This window comes from Scyliorhinus canicula, chromosome 2 (assembly GCF_902713615.1).
Source record: "Scyliorhinus canicula chromosome 2, sScyCan1.1, whole genome shotgun sequence".
Lineage (NCBI taxonomy): Eukaryota > Metazoa > Chordata > Chondrichthyes > Carcharhiniformes > Scyliorhinidae > Scyliorhinus > Scyliorhinus canicula.
Genome location: NC_052147.1, coordinates 34,555,444 through 34,569,980, shown reverse-complemented (window position 1 = coordinate 34,569,980; position 14,537 = coordinate 34,555,444). Strand labels below are relative to the sequence as shown.

The following is a 14,537-nucleotide window of genomic DNA, read 5'->3' as shown; positions in this document are numbered from 1 at the left end:
TGGAGGGGAATTTCTAGGTGGTGTTGTTCCCCTGCATCTACTGCCTTTGTCCTTTTAGATGGGAGCAGGTGTGGGTTTGGAGGGTGCTGTCTAAGGAGGCTTGATGAGTTTCTGCAGTGCAGCATGTAGATGGTACACCCTGTTGCTACTGTGAATTTGTTAAGGGAAGGTCATGTTTGACAAATTTAATCAAATTATTTGAGGAGATAATCAGGAGTGTTGATGAGGGTAATGCATTTGATGTCCATATAGACTTTAGCAAGGCTTTTGACGAGGTCCCTCATGGCAGTCTGGGCAAGAAGGTGATGGCCCCTGGGATCCAAGGAAAGTGGCACGCTGGATCTTAAACTGCTTGAGAGACAGGAAGCAAAGCGAGATGATAGAGGGATGTTTCTGTGCCTGGAAATCTGTTTCTAGTGGGGTTCTGCAGGGCTCGGTGCTGGGGTCCTTGCTATTTGTGGTGTATATTAATGATTTGGACTTAAATGTAAGGGGTACAAGCAGGTATTTCGAGGATAACACAAAAATTTGTAAGGTGGTAAATAGTGAGGAGGATAACTGTAGATTGCAGGAGAATATCAATGGACTGATCAGGTGGGCAGGGCAGTGGCAAATGGAATTCAACCGGGTAAAGTGTGAGGATAGCTAACAAGGCAAAGGATTACATTGTGAATGGTAGAATCTTGGAAAGTATGAAGATCAGACGGACCTTGGAGTGCATATTCACAGATCCCTGAAGGTGGCAGGGCAGGTAGGTAAGGTGGTTACAAAGACATATGGGATACTTGCCTTTATTAGCCATGGCATAGAATACAAGAGAATGGAGGTTATTTGGAACTGTAAAAGCACTGGTTAGCCCACAACTGGAGTACTGTGTGCAATTCTGATCACCACATTATAGGAAGGATGTAGTTGCAGTGGAGAGGATGCAGAGATTTACCAGGATGCTGTCTGGGCTAGAGGGTCTGAACTGTGAAGAAAAATTGAATAGGTTCCTTGAAGCAGCGAAGGCCGAGGAGACCTGATAGACGTGCATGACTGTCATATGTAAATATATTATAATGATGTTCACGACATTGAACGCTGAGATTCCCATTACATTACTGGTAGGGGCAATAACATAACACTTTTATGTTGATAACATGATTTGGACCTCTCTTGAGAATTTTCTCTGCTATCGCCAAACCCAACTGAAAAGAATCGGAGTGGAACGACCCCCCCCCCCCCCCCCCCCCCCCCCCGCCCTCCCCTCACTAACACCAGCTTCTTGGGACAGTGTTTTTTTTAAACAAAACTGTGAGCTCTAATTTGTGGTTTCTCTACATAAAATAGTAATGGCAATTGGAATGTAAAAATGTTCCAAACAAGCGTTTGCTTACTTGATAAGGCCACTGATGAAGACAACTACACATTTAAGTTGAAATGATAAAGGCTGAAATGAGTTACTTTTACTTTTGCATTACTTTCTCCTCCTTTCCAGAAAGAAAATCAGAAAATCTTATGAAAGCTGGAAACCATTAGTTCATATCTCATTTTTTGCTGTGAACAGCACTCAAAGGTAATGACAGAATACACACCCATCTATGCAAAAAGAGTGAGAAGTCGAAAAGGAAGCCGTAAATTAGTGAAAGTGAAACCAAACCAAAGAAACAGCATTTGCAGCCATGAATATATTCAAACTACAAACAAAACAATTTGCTGTTCTTCCATTCAGTTAACTATCATGAAAAAAAAGCCAGTTTCATCACTGAAATGTAAAGTCATTTTTTTACATTATATTCATTTATTATTTAAAGGGTGCAATAGCTTTATGGTTTTATTCTTTTAATAATGGATAATCATTAGGATACTTACTTTACCAAAGTGCTGGATAACGCTTTTTGTTGCAACCTCATGGGAACTGCTTTCAGTTAGGTCGAGTAGCAGGACAAGAATATCCTTTTCTTGTAGCTTGCTATGATCTGCAAAACAAGTCATACAGACACAGAGGAAATACTAAAACAATCCAAACTATTTCTCATCCCAATCTATTTCTTTCTTTAGTTTTTTAATTTTTACTACAGCAGGAACTTTCCAGTCCCCATGGCAGGATTTTTAATGGCAAAGCTGGCTTGCCATTGGCCGGTGACGGGATCTTCCAGTTCTGCCAAAGTCTATGCCGTTTTGCATAACTTGCCCATCCCGCCTACAGGGACTCTCATTTTTTTCAATGTCTTGTACGGTGTTTAGATCGCAAATTAAATTGTACACTTAAAATAGACTTTCTTTGCTGAGGTCTGTGGTGATCATAGATCTGAGTAGATGCAATACAACTGAGCAAGCACTAGAGGGAGCACGGGAGAGCTATATATACACAGGGACAGGAAGTGACGACACACTTCACGGAAGGCAGAACTCGTAGCAGGACACAGACACACAAGCAGGCAGCATTTGAGGTAGTCATAAGTTAAGCTCTGAAGAGAGAACGAATTCACAATAAAGCATCTTCTCCACATTTGAGACTACGAGCTTTATTAAGACACAAGGAACAACACATGGTACCAAGAGTGGCTTCAGACGCTTACTACAGGACAACTCAGCTGCAGATACAGAAAGAACAAAATGGCATGGAAATCTCCTACTGGACATTCGACTTGGGAAGACAGCGCTGATTCGAGGATGTGGCTTGGATACCCACCTCAGCTGGACACGACTGGCAATGTAAGAAATGTCTGGAAAATGTTTAAACAATGGTTCGATTTATATATCATAGCTAATGATGTAGCAGCAGCCTCAGACGAAATTAAAATAGCAATGCTCATCGCAGGCCATGAAGCTAGGAAAGTATATAATGGATTTAAATACTCAAAAGATGAAGGCAGCAACAGCTTACAAACAATACTAAACAAATTTGAAGAGTACTGTAAGGAATTTGAACAGCACGGTATGCTCAGAGGCCAAACTGCACAGAGACTGACTGATGCAAAACTTGAACAATCACTAAAAGAACAAGAAATCGCGAGTGAAAAGTATAGATCAAAAAGAAGAAATAACTTGAATTTTTCACACAGCCACAACGCTGAAATCCAGTCCAGATCGAAAGGAAAAGGTAACTTACGACTTTCAGAAAGAAAAACGCTGAAATCCGCGATAAAATGGCGTTCGACCACATTTTACAGTCTCGGGCAGACAAAGAACTACAAACTGCGTCTGCGCAGTTACAACCACCCGTTTTGCGTTCTGCGCATGCGCAAGCCGCGCATGCGCAGTCTAAAAATGTTCGCGTTGTTGATCGTTATGCGCATGCGCAGCCTCAAACCGTTTTGGTCGTGGATCGTTATGCGCATGCGCAAGGCGCGCATGCGCAGTGGACACAAAACTGCACAGTGAAGGAAGGCCGATTTGCGCATTCGCATTTGCTTCCTACGCATGACGTCACGAAAGTCATGACGTCTGAGCATCCGGACCACGCCTACTTAAAAGGGAAATGCCCGAAAATTGAAAACAAAATACTTAAAGCTGTAAAACCAAATTTTCTTGCCTCAGAACACAGAAAAATGCCTGAACTTAAACCAGCAGTTGAAAATAACTCTCACAACACCCCGGAAAAAGCAGTCTGCACCACCCAAAGTGAAGAGAACAAAAAGAATTCCAAAACAACAAAAGATGATTTGTTTTTCAAAGATTACTACTCAGACATGGCTGAGTTATTCGGATATGCTGATCACAGCATCAGCGACACGGTCGCAAAGTTCAACACGAATCTACTTGTGGTAGATGAATCTAACCAAGATGATTTGGTTTTCGAAGAATACTACTCAGACATGGCTGAGTTATTCGGATATGCTGATCACAGCATCGGCGACACGGTCGCAAAGTTCAACACAAATCTACTCGTGGTAGATGAATCCAACCAAGATGATTTGGTTTTCGAAGAATACTACTCAGACATGGCTGAGTTATTCAGATATGCTGATCACAGCATCAGCGACACAGTCACAAAGCTCAACACAAATCTACTCGTGGTAGATGAATCCAACACCATGGTGCCATGGCAGATCGTCGATAATTGGATTACAGCAAACCCAAGACAAAGACAATGCCACACAGAGAGCACAGAAAGACTCCACAGTGCGAGTGATGAAAGACTCCAAAAGGGATGCAAGCAAACACTCCCTGGCGAACACCATGCATGAACAAGACCATGAAGGTCAACCCGATGTATCTGAGCAACCGCAAGCAGACTATGAAAGTCTACCAAGCTCACATAATCAAAAAGAAGACAATGTACATCTACCCACTGAATGCGAAAACAGTGACAAGGTGATCACACTCGACATACAGGAGGTACAGGATCACAGCGAGACTGACAGTTCTCAGCTTGTCTGTACAGAAGCACAGAGTAGCGCCACCCAAGAGTCCAGTGAGACCACGCCAAAAGAAACCATGCAGATTTTTGACTCCAGAAGAGGAGCACCAAGAGTCCAGTGAGACAACATCAACAGAAACCATGAAGATTTTGCCTCCAGAAGAGGAGTGCCAAGAGTCCAGAGAGACCACGTCAATTGAAATAGTGAAGAATTTGACTCCAAAAGAGGAGCACCAAGAAAGCAAAGACGACGAATCAAATCCATAACAAATGACAGATGTCACCAGCATCAATGCAACATCAGATCATTCTCACCATTCTCGAGACGAAACGTTCAATGACTCAAATTACCCACACGGGACACTCATTGAGCATAACAAGAAAAACAAAAGCCAAAAGAAGCACAGCTGTAGCCATCTAAGATGGACACTGGGCTACAAAATGGAGAACTGCTAAGGCTGCAGGGAAAAACAGTCTTAGCAAGGACAAGCAGTTTGCAGAAGACTAATTAGCATTCTGCACGTACAGAAACCAGTTTTTGGCCAGGTGCAGAGTTTCAGCCAAAGGTGTAAATGGCAACAGATCTACATAGTAATGAGGTGATCCAGATCCAGACCCCGCACAATAGAAACATTTAAGTATCAATGGATACTTTTGAGTAGACGCCCAGACAGAACGGCACCACAGTATCCAACACAAAGAACCATAGGGACCGCCCCACCCATCGAGGAACGACCCTCAGATTGGGGGGTTAAGAAGATATCGATTGGGAAAGGCCCAATCGATACATGGCAGGTAAAAGGCCCGCCCCAAGGGGGCACGGACTTCTGGGACATATAAGAATAGACCCCGCACATGGTTCGGTCTGTTGCTTCCAGACTCCCGCCCAGGCTTGTTACATCGCATCCTGACTCCAGTTTCATCACCGGCCGTTGAGCATCAGCCATCGAACTGTAAGTGTCAATACAACGATCGCTACGTGATCCAGACCTTGCTAGATCCTGACAACTTTAAGTACCTGAGAGTTGCAGACCAAGAACGGGACGAAGGCCTTGCTCCCTGACCTTGCCTGTTCCTGTCTAGATAAGTATTTTAGTTGTTTAGTATTAGAAGTAAGTTAGTCTCTTTAGCATATGCATGTGTATTTATTATATTTGTCATAATAAATATCAATCGTTTGGACTTACTAATCGGTGTACAGATTTATTACTTTGAACCTGACCTTGATATACTTGTGAGGTGTCTAAATACGGCACCTGGCGTCTCCTGAGCATAATTACATACACAGAGCCATAGTAGTGTTAAGCACACGGAGGCGTGTTAATACACTCCAGTAAAACGAGCAACATTTAGTGGCGACTCCGCTGGACGCGGTTACAAGTGGCACCCCCACTCCGTCGAGGACCCAGAAATTTGAATTAGAAATCTGAGTAAAGAAAAAGGAAAAATCACAAGTAATCAAGGTGTTCAAATGAATAAAGATAATTCGGAAGTGTGTTTTGTGCATGCGTACTAACAGGGTTGTAAGGAAAACCTGAGAGCTTTTGTTGCGACGAACTGTCGGGAGTTTTGTGAGCGGAACATAGCGAAAGCCTTACCCGTCTTGTAAAACATAACCTCAACACCCCCTGTTCCAAATTTAAGAGAAAGACAAAATGGCCATGCAGGCAATGGAACGCCTCATGAACCCAGAACGGTTTGTGGTCACAGCGGCCAGCAGTAGCCGAGTAGGTCAGTGTCACGTGTGGGAGCTGGAACTCCGCAAGTATCTGCAAGGAAAGGGATGGCCCCTTTGGAAAGAGTTCTGTATGAATGAGGAGACAGGTCCCGGAAGTATAGGACATACTTGGTGGGAGAACCTCTCTCAAATTCATAAGAAAAATCTTAGTAAATCACGCAAGCCGATGGCAATCGTGTCCTGTTTGGCACAGTTGCGAGGCACTGAGGAGGTCGTTCAGACGCTCCGGGCAGAATTAGAAGAACGAAATAGGATGAGCAAAGTCGATGTCAGGGACATTGAGAAGGAAAACATGGAACTTAGAGGGAAGCTGGCAGAGAAGTGTAGCGAGGTGGATGATGCCAAGAGGGCACATCAGTCATGTCTAGCCCATCTGAGCAGTTCCCAGACCCAGTATGAAAAGGCCTATCAGGACGTGCAACGTGCCGTCTGATAAGTGAAGAATCAGAAAAGCAGGTAGAGGCATTGCAGAGGCAATGCTCTGACCTTAAGGCAGCTTTAAGAGCACTCCATGCTGCCACCACAGAACAAAGACAAAGTACAGTGGATCATGCTAAGTGTAGGAAGCAGATTGCGGAGCTGCAATCTCTGCTTTCAGTGCAGAATGGGTTCCAAAGTACTTTTGGAACACAGCTAGATGAGGAGAATGCCCCAGACTGGCAGGAATTAAGTGAGACAGCGCAGCGCTATGTTCAAGGAACATGTGCGCCAGCAGCGCAGCAGAAAAGAAAAGCACCCCAACCCCCCACAGATCAAATAGCTACCGCACCCATGAATCCAGTCACCACCCAAAGGAAAGCGACCACAGAAGGCGCACCCGATATCACCTACACCACCCCCTTAACTGTAACCCAACTCAGGGACGCGTGTGAGAAAATCACTCCGTTTCTCCCCACCGCAAACCCCCACCAATTTTTCGCGAAAGTGAAACAGCAGGCAACCATGTATGGCCTGGACGAGAGAGAGCAGATTAAGCTCACGGTTCTGAGCTTAGACCCGTCTGTAGTAGCAGCCCTCCCCGACCCACAGAACGTTGGAGGAGGCACACTAACGGAAATGCACACCTCCATTTTAGACGCCATAGCGTATAACCGAGGTGACCCAGTCGAAGAACTAAACAAGTGCCGACAAAAGAAAACAGCATCCCACAGCATTTGCAGGAAGGCTGTGGATCCATTTTATCGCAGTTTTCGGCGATTTAAATAGAGCGCATTTGAACCGTGAAAACATGGTTAATTCCACCACCACGGCACAGGCAGACACGTGGCCGACCACCTCCACCATCACACTTAGCGCACCATAATTTCCCATGCCACAGATGCAGGACAGAGTGCTTGCAATAGCTACGACCCCTCAGAAGAGGCCCACAATGAGAAATGGGTCCTGAAAAGATTGTCCCGCGCTTGGGAGCAATCAGTTCAGGGCAAAGGCAAAGTAAAGTCCCCAGAGGAAGCTCAGTCTGCAGCGGACATTCAGGCAGTAAGAGCACACCAAAGCCCCGCATGGGTAAATGAAGGGAAGAACAGCCCTCCACAGAAGTCGCTCAAATGCTACAACTGTGGCCAATTAGGACATTGGGCTAAGGAATGCAATGCACCCCAAAGATCACAGAGAGGCCAGCAGACAGGCACTCTGAATAGAAATAAAGCAAAGCCGATCCATAGAATCGGGATACAGTCAGGACAGACCAATGTGGACGGGACGGACTGACGGTGTTCGGGCTCCCCCACTTGGGTCTGTGACACTCTTTGGGATCAATCCGGAAGACCGGTAGTCACAGCTAAGGTTAGAGGGAAGCTCATAGAGTTACTTTGGGACACAGGAGGGTCCCGCACCACAATTAATTCCACCACCACGGCACAGGCAGACACGTGGCCGACCAGCTCCACCATCACACTTAGCGGTTTTACAGGTCACTCGCAGCAGGGACACATTACAGCCCCCGTAGCAATCCAGCTAGGGAACATCTCTACCAAACACCCCGTCGTTTTAGTAAATCTTCCCCGGACAGCAGAACACATATTGGGTATAGACTTTATGAATGCCCATAGCCTGTCGTTCGACCCAGTAAACCAGTGTGTCTGGCGAATGGCAAGGTCAGACAGAGCACCCGCTACTCTCACAGTAGAAGAGTACGCAAATCGAATTAGCGCAGTAGGCGAATATTCTTTCGACCTGACTACACTAAACACGGACAGACAAGTGAGAGCAGTTTTAAACAAACACAGGACAGCATTTGTCAGTCACCGGCACGACTGCGGCAGAATGACTGGACAAGTTCACGTTACCGGACCTGACCCCCGACCACAGAAACAATACAGATTTCCCCTAGAAGCAGAGGGAGAAATAGAGAAAGTAATAGGTAGCTTATTGGAGCAAGGGGTACTTAGAACAGTAGCCTCGACCAATAATGCTCCTATTTGGCCAGTGAGAAAGCCCGACGGATCATGGCGTCTGACCATTGATTATCGGGAGCTCAATAAAGTAACCCCAGCAGTAGCCCCCACGGTAGCAACAAGTCCCGAGACCATGCTCAAAAAGGGACTCCACTCCAAATATTTCACGGTATTGGACATTAGCAATGGCTTCTGGTCAATCCCATTGGCAAAGGTGTGCCAGTACAAATTTGCCTTCACGTTCAAAACACAGCAGTATACGTGGACATGCCTCCCACAAGGATTCCACAATTCCCCCTCCATTTTCCACCGAAAGCTGGCGAATGGTTTAGAAAAATTTTCCCGCCCCGAATGTCTGGTACAGTATGTGGACGACCTATTACTGCAGACAGACACAAAGGCAGAGCACATTACGCTTCTGGCCGAGCTCCTGGAACTTTTAACCTCAATTGGATGTAAAGTTAACCCCAGAAAGGCCCAGATATTGGAAAATAAAGTGATGTATTTGGGTACAGTCATCACACACGGCAAACGCGAGATCGAATTCAAAAGGATTGATTCGATTGTCAAATTGCCCCTTCCCCAGAATGTTTCAGCCCTCCGGTCGTTCTTAGGACTGGTTGGGTACTGTCGGAACCATATCGATGGATTCGCGACAAAGGCAGCCCCACTCTCCGACCTCCTTAAGAAAGGAGCACCATGGGAATGGCTTCCGCAGCATACAGAGGCTGTGGAAGATTTAAAGAAAGCCCTTAGCGCAGCACCCACGCTACAAGTCCCAGACCAACTTTCCCCCTATGCAATAGAGGTAGCGAGCACAGATCTGACCCTCTCGGCCGTGTTACTTCAGGAACGGCACGAGCAGCTAAGACCAGTGGCTTATGCCTCCCGACTTTTAGACCCAGTAGAACAAGGATTCTCAGCCTGCGAGAGGCACCTCCTAGCAGTTTTCTGGGCAGTTCAATACTTTTCCTACATTACCGGACTCAACCCCATCACCATTTTGACCGAGCACACCCCCACACAGTTACTCCTAGACGGTCGACTGAAGGACGGTTCAGTTAGCCAGATTAGGGCAGCTAGGTGGACACTACTTTTACAAGGACGCGACATTACGGTTAAACGAACCCGGACACACACATTTTTAGCCGACAACCTCCAATATCCAGGACAGCCCCATGAATGTGAAATTGTAGCACCCCTACACAACACAGGGCCCTTTATAGCGAAGACACCCCCCAGGAAGATGGGGAACCCAAGACAAAGCCCCCAACACACAGACACGTGTGGCCCACTGAAGATATACGTGAACGGTTCATCCACGGTTTTAGATGGTGAGCGTATCACTGGATGCGGCATCTATGTCGAGGACGCGCAGGGTCGCGCACTCGAAGAAATAGCACTAAAATTGCCAGGTCACTTAGGCGCGCAGGCAGCAGAGCTCACGGCCATAGCTTACATAGTGGACCACCCCAATTCTTTCCCCAGCCCGGCAGACATATATTCGGACAGTCTATATGTCTGCAACAGCTTAACGGATTTTCTACCCCTGTGGAGGACACGAGGTTTTGTCTCCGCAGACGGGAAACCCCTTCTATCAGCCCCTTTACTCCGCCACATCCTAGACAAAGCGAAGGATAGGACCTTTGGCATTATAAAAGTTAGAAGCCACCATAGGTCACCCCCCCCTGGAAATGTAAAAGCCGACGCACTGGCAAAAGCAGGTTCCAGGCGAGGACACTTTTGGACACCCCCAGCTAGCGCAGCAGCTAGCGCCCCTGTGAGTGCAGTTCAAGTCTCACAGACAGACATTAAGGATTTAGCCGAGGCACAGAAGCAGGATGAGGATCTCAGGGAGATTTTTAAAGGAAATTTTGTGCCCCAGTATGATGAGCTCCGACACGCTCTGACCACACATGAGGGTGTGATCATCAAGGACCAGCTTTATGTGGTCCCGCAGCAGGACAGAAATCAAATGATTGCCTTGTTCCATGACAGTCATGGACATCAAGGGATCGACCCGACCACGAGGCACCTCAGGCAACTCTGTTGGTGGCCTAACTTAAGGACCGATGTAACCCATTACATTGAGAATTGCCTTATTTGCGCCCAGAATAACCCGGAGAGGTATTCCAAAAAGGCACAGCTTCGGCATACTCGACCAGTTAATGGCCCCTGGACAAACCTCCAGATTGACTTTATAGGACCATTGCCCCCTTGTAGGAATGGCTATAAATACGTGCTGGTTGTAATTGATACCTTTACCAAATGGGTAGAGGCATTCCCCTCACGTACGAATACAGCTAAGACAGCTGCAAAGATCCTGACCCACCACATCTTCACGAGATGTGGTTTACCCAGAAGTATAGATTCGGACCAGGGATCTCACTTCACAGGACGTGTCATGAAGAACGTCCTGACCATATTCGGCATCAAACAAAATTTTCACATTGCGTATCACCCACAGTCCAGCGGGATTGTAGAGCGCATGAATCGGACCCTAAAATCGACCCTTAGGAAAATGGTTCAGGAAAACAATTCTACATGGGATTCAGTACTCCCATTTGCACTAATGTTTATCCGAAACAAGGTTTCAACATTCACAGGATTCACCCCACACACACTCATGACCGGACGCCCTATGAAAGGTACAGAATTCCTTTTAGGACTGGACATGACTAGCCCCGAAGTGACGGCCCTCACACATGAGAAAGCTGCTAAAGACCTAGTTGAGACTGTGAGGTCCGCACAGATCGCAGCCGCAGTTCAACTAGGAAAACGACGCAAACAAAGCACAGCCTGCTTTAATAAGAACGTACACCCCACAGAATTCCAGGTTGGGCAACAGGTAATGCTATCTGTATATAACCCCAGCAGTTTTTTGGCACCAAAACTTTCAGGCCCGTATTCAATTTCGGACAAAATTAGCCCCTCAGTTTACAGGATAAAATACCCCAATGGAAAGACTGCGTGGTTCCATATTAACCAACTGAAGGCATATGGAACACAGTCTAACCACGCACACCATGTCTTACTAGACGCAGCAGAACATCTCGCCCCGCCCACTAGAGACACGTTTCCACCATCTCCCTCACAGACCAGTTCATCATCGGACTCGCCCACGACTCCGCCCACTGACCACAACAGACCACGCCCCGAAACGCCCACAAGCTGCCACAGCAGAGACAGCGATACTGACACTGACTTTGAGGACAGCCACAGCACACAACCCTACAGCCCACACTGTAGCGACTACGACCCAGACTCCAGTGACCCCATGGAAGTCACCTATGTTAAAAACCCAGACCCACCACCCGACCCCGACAAGACCCCTTCAGGTTTAGACCCCACACTTTGGCACAGGGACAATTCATACAGACTTGTCCGTAACGATGAAAGTGACCCCCGGTCACAATATTCCAAAATTGCATGCCTGATCCACACAAGGGTGTGGGATCCGGGAGAGCAGGACGACACGGTGTCTGGCTCCCGATACGGCTACCCCTTTGTGACCCTGTTCACAGAGGCAGAGGAAAAGTGAGGTGTCCAGATGATGTAAAATAGGAACCGCTTGAGGGAAGCGATGTCCTTTCTGATGGAACCTGCACGTATGTTTTGTTTGTTAGTTTATGTTTGTTTGCTTGTTGATATATTAAGGGTTTGATTGCAGATCTTTTCAGCTGAAAAGATTGTGACCACCTCACATTATCGCTAAAATGTCTGGAGCACAGCTCAACTGTTCACAAGGAGCATCTTGGCTCCTCCCTTGTTTGTTAGGTGCCCCTCTATTCGGCGAATGGAGGCTGCAAACCCACGGTTGACACATTCTTGCCTGTTCATTCCAGGTTACTCAGGCAGTGGAGAAACGGCACTGAGGACCCGCCCTGTCTGAGAACCCCACTTTGGTCAGCCAAGCTCGGGTACGGCACAGCACGCCTTACCCGGGGATCCCATCCAAATCTTACCCGTAGCGGCCCATACGCAACCCATTCGACCTTTTTGTTCCAAAATTTGCTTTCATTTTTCGTTAGGTAGCCCTTAGGCCGCCATCCCACATGCTATTTACATCCAGGAACATTCGGGTGGTAAATTTGCAAAGCCTGCGAGACGGCTCGCAGAAGGAACGTTGTTATGTGTATTCTGCTCCTAAATTCGCTTTTGAAAAACAAAAAATGAGGGGAGTCACAGGGTGTGACTTGGCCAGTCATTTAATGGGTCAATTGGAATGAGAGGACAGATACACTAGCAAGTACGGATATTAAACTGTGTATTGACAGATACTGTGCTTGATCCCATAGCTTTCGAAGGACGAAAGAGGGTTCACAGCAAGGATCGGCCATACAGGACAAAGAGAACGAAGAGAAGACCATGATGGAAGCCTACCTATTACTGTTAAATGTTGTATTTGTATATGTGGAAGCAAGTCACGTTTCCCCCACAACCCCCGCCGTCAATGTTTCCCTCACACCAACTTCCCCGTGCTCAGCTCTGATCAGCGAAGTTCAGACCTGGTGCACAAAATGTATGACATGGTATTCAATGTCGTACGTGATTGAATCACTGTTGGTGATTGCAATTCTCTGCGTAATTGTCCAGACCCTCAGGTTGAGGAAATGGAAAAGGAGAGCCTCCCGTTCCTGCCCCTCAACTGTTTACGGAGTTCAATCCCCTATTTTCGGTTTTCACCAATCCCCCCAACCCCTTGATGCCTAGGAAATGAATAAAGCACTATGTTAATAAAGAAGACATTAATGTATTATATTGTTCTGAACTCGACTGCCGAGTCAGAAAATGATATGTAATGTGGTGTGAATGGATAAGGTTTTTAGACTGTAATAAAATGTTTAAAGATAAGGATAGTAGTTGTGATAGGTAGAGGTTCCCGGTTTTTGGTAATGCATGTCCCCTTTGACATAGCGCCAAATAGAAATGTCAGATAAAATTTTTCTTGCCATAGTTAAAGACAGAGTAGACGCCCAGGAACTTGCTAAGGTTAGGGAACCCAAAGAGGGCACCCAAAGGCACTCGAAGAAATTTGCATAGGTGATCCTTCACAATTTCTTGTGAGGATCACAAGGAGGGAATGTAGCCATCTAAGATGGACACTGGGCTACAAAATGGAGAACTGCTAAGGCTGCAGGGAAAAACAGTCTTAGCAAGGACAAGCAGTTTGCAGAAGACTAATTAGCATTCTGCACGTACAGAAACCAGTTTTTGGCCAGGTGCAGAGTTTCAGCCAAAGGTGTAAATGGCAACAGATCTACACAGTAATGAGGTGATCCAGATCCAGACCCCGCACAATAGAAACATTTAAGTATCAATGGATACTTTTGAGTAGACGCCCAGACAGAACGGCACCACAGTATCCAACACAAAGAACCATAGGGACCGCCCCACCCATCGAGGAACGACCCTCAGATTGGGGGGTTAAGAAGATATCGATTGGGAAAGGCCCAATCGATACATGGCAGGTAAAAGGCCCGCCCCAAGGGGGCACGGACTTCTGGGACCTATAAGAATAGACCCCGCACATGGTTCGGTCTGTTGCTTCCAGACTCCCGCCCAGGCTTGTTACATCGCATCCTGACTCCAGTTTCATCACCGGCCGTTGAGCATCAGCCATTGAACTGTAAGTGCCAATACAACGATCGCTACGTGATCCAGACCTTGCTAGATCCTGACAACTTTAAGTACCTGAGAGTTGCAGACCAAGAACGGGACGAAGGCCTTGCTCCCTGACCTTGCCTGTTCCTGTCTAGATAAGTATTTTAGTTGTTTAGTATTAGAAGTAAGTTAGTCTCTTTAGCGTATGCATGTGTATTTATTATATTTGTCATAATAAATATCAATCGTTTGGACTTACTAATCAGTGTACAGGTTTATTACTTTGAACCTGACCTTGATATACTTGTGAGGTGTCTAAATACAGCACCTGGCGACTCCTGAGCATAATTACATACACAGAGCCATAGTAGTGTTAAGCACACGGCCTTTAAACGGAGGCACGTTAATACACTCCAGTAAAACGAGCAACACAGCAGAAACAAGAACAACA

General features: G+C 46.5%; 1 protein-coding gene across 3 annotated transcripts in view; it reads right to left on the bottom strand.

Moving 5' to 3' along the window:
• dhrs7 (dehydrogenase/reductase (SDR family) member 7) overlaps positions 1-14,537 on the bottom strand; it is a 156,381-nt gene that overhangs the window by 124,618 nt on the left and 17,226 nt on the right. For all 3 annotated transcript variants that reach the window (XM_038775810.1, XM_038775827.1, XM_038775818.1), the window contains exon 4: positions 1,855-1,961. In XM_038775810.1, the coding sequence (XP_038631738.1) occupies positions 1,855-1,961 (107 nt within the window). The remainder of the gene's footprint in view (positions 1-1,854; positions 1,962-14,537) is intronic.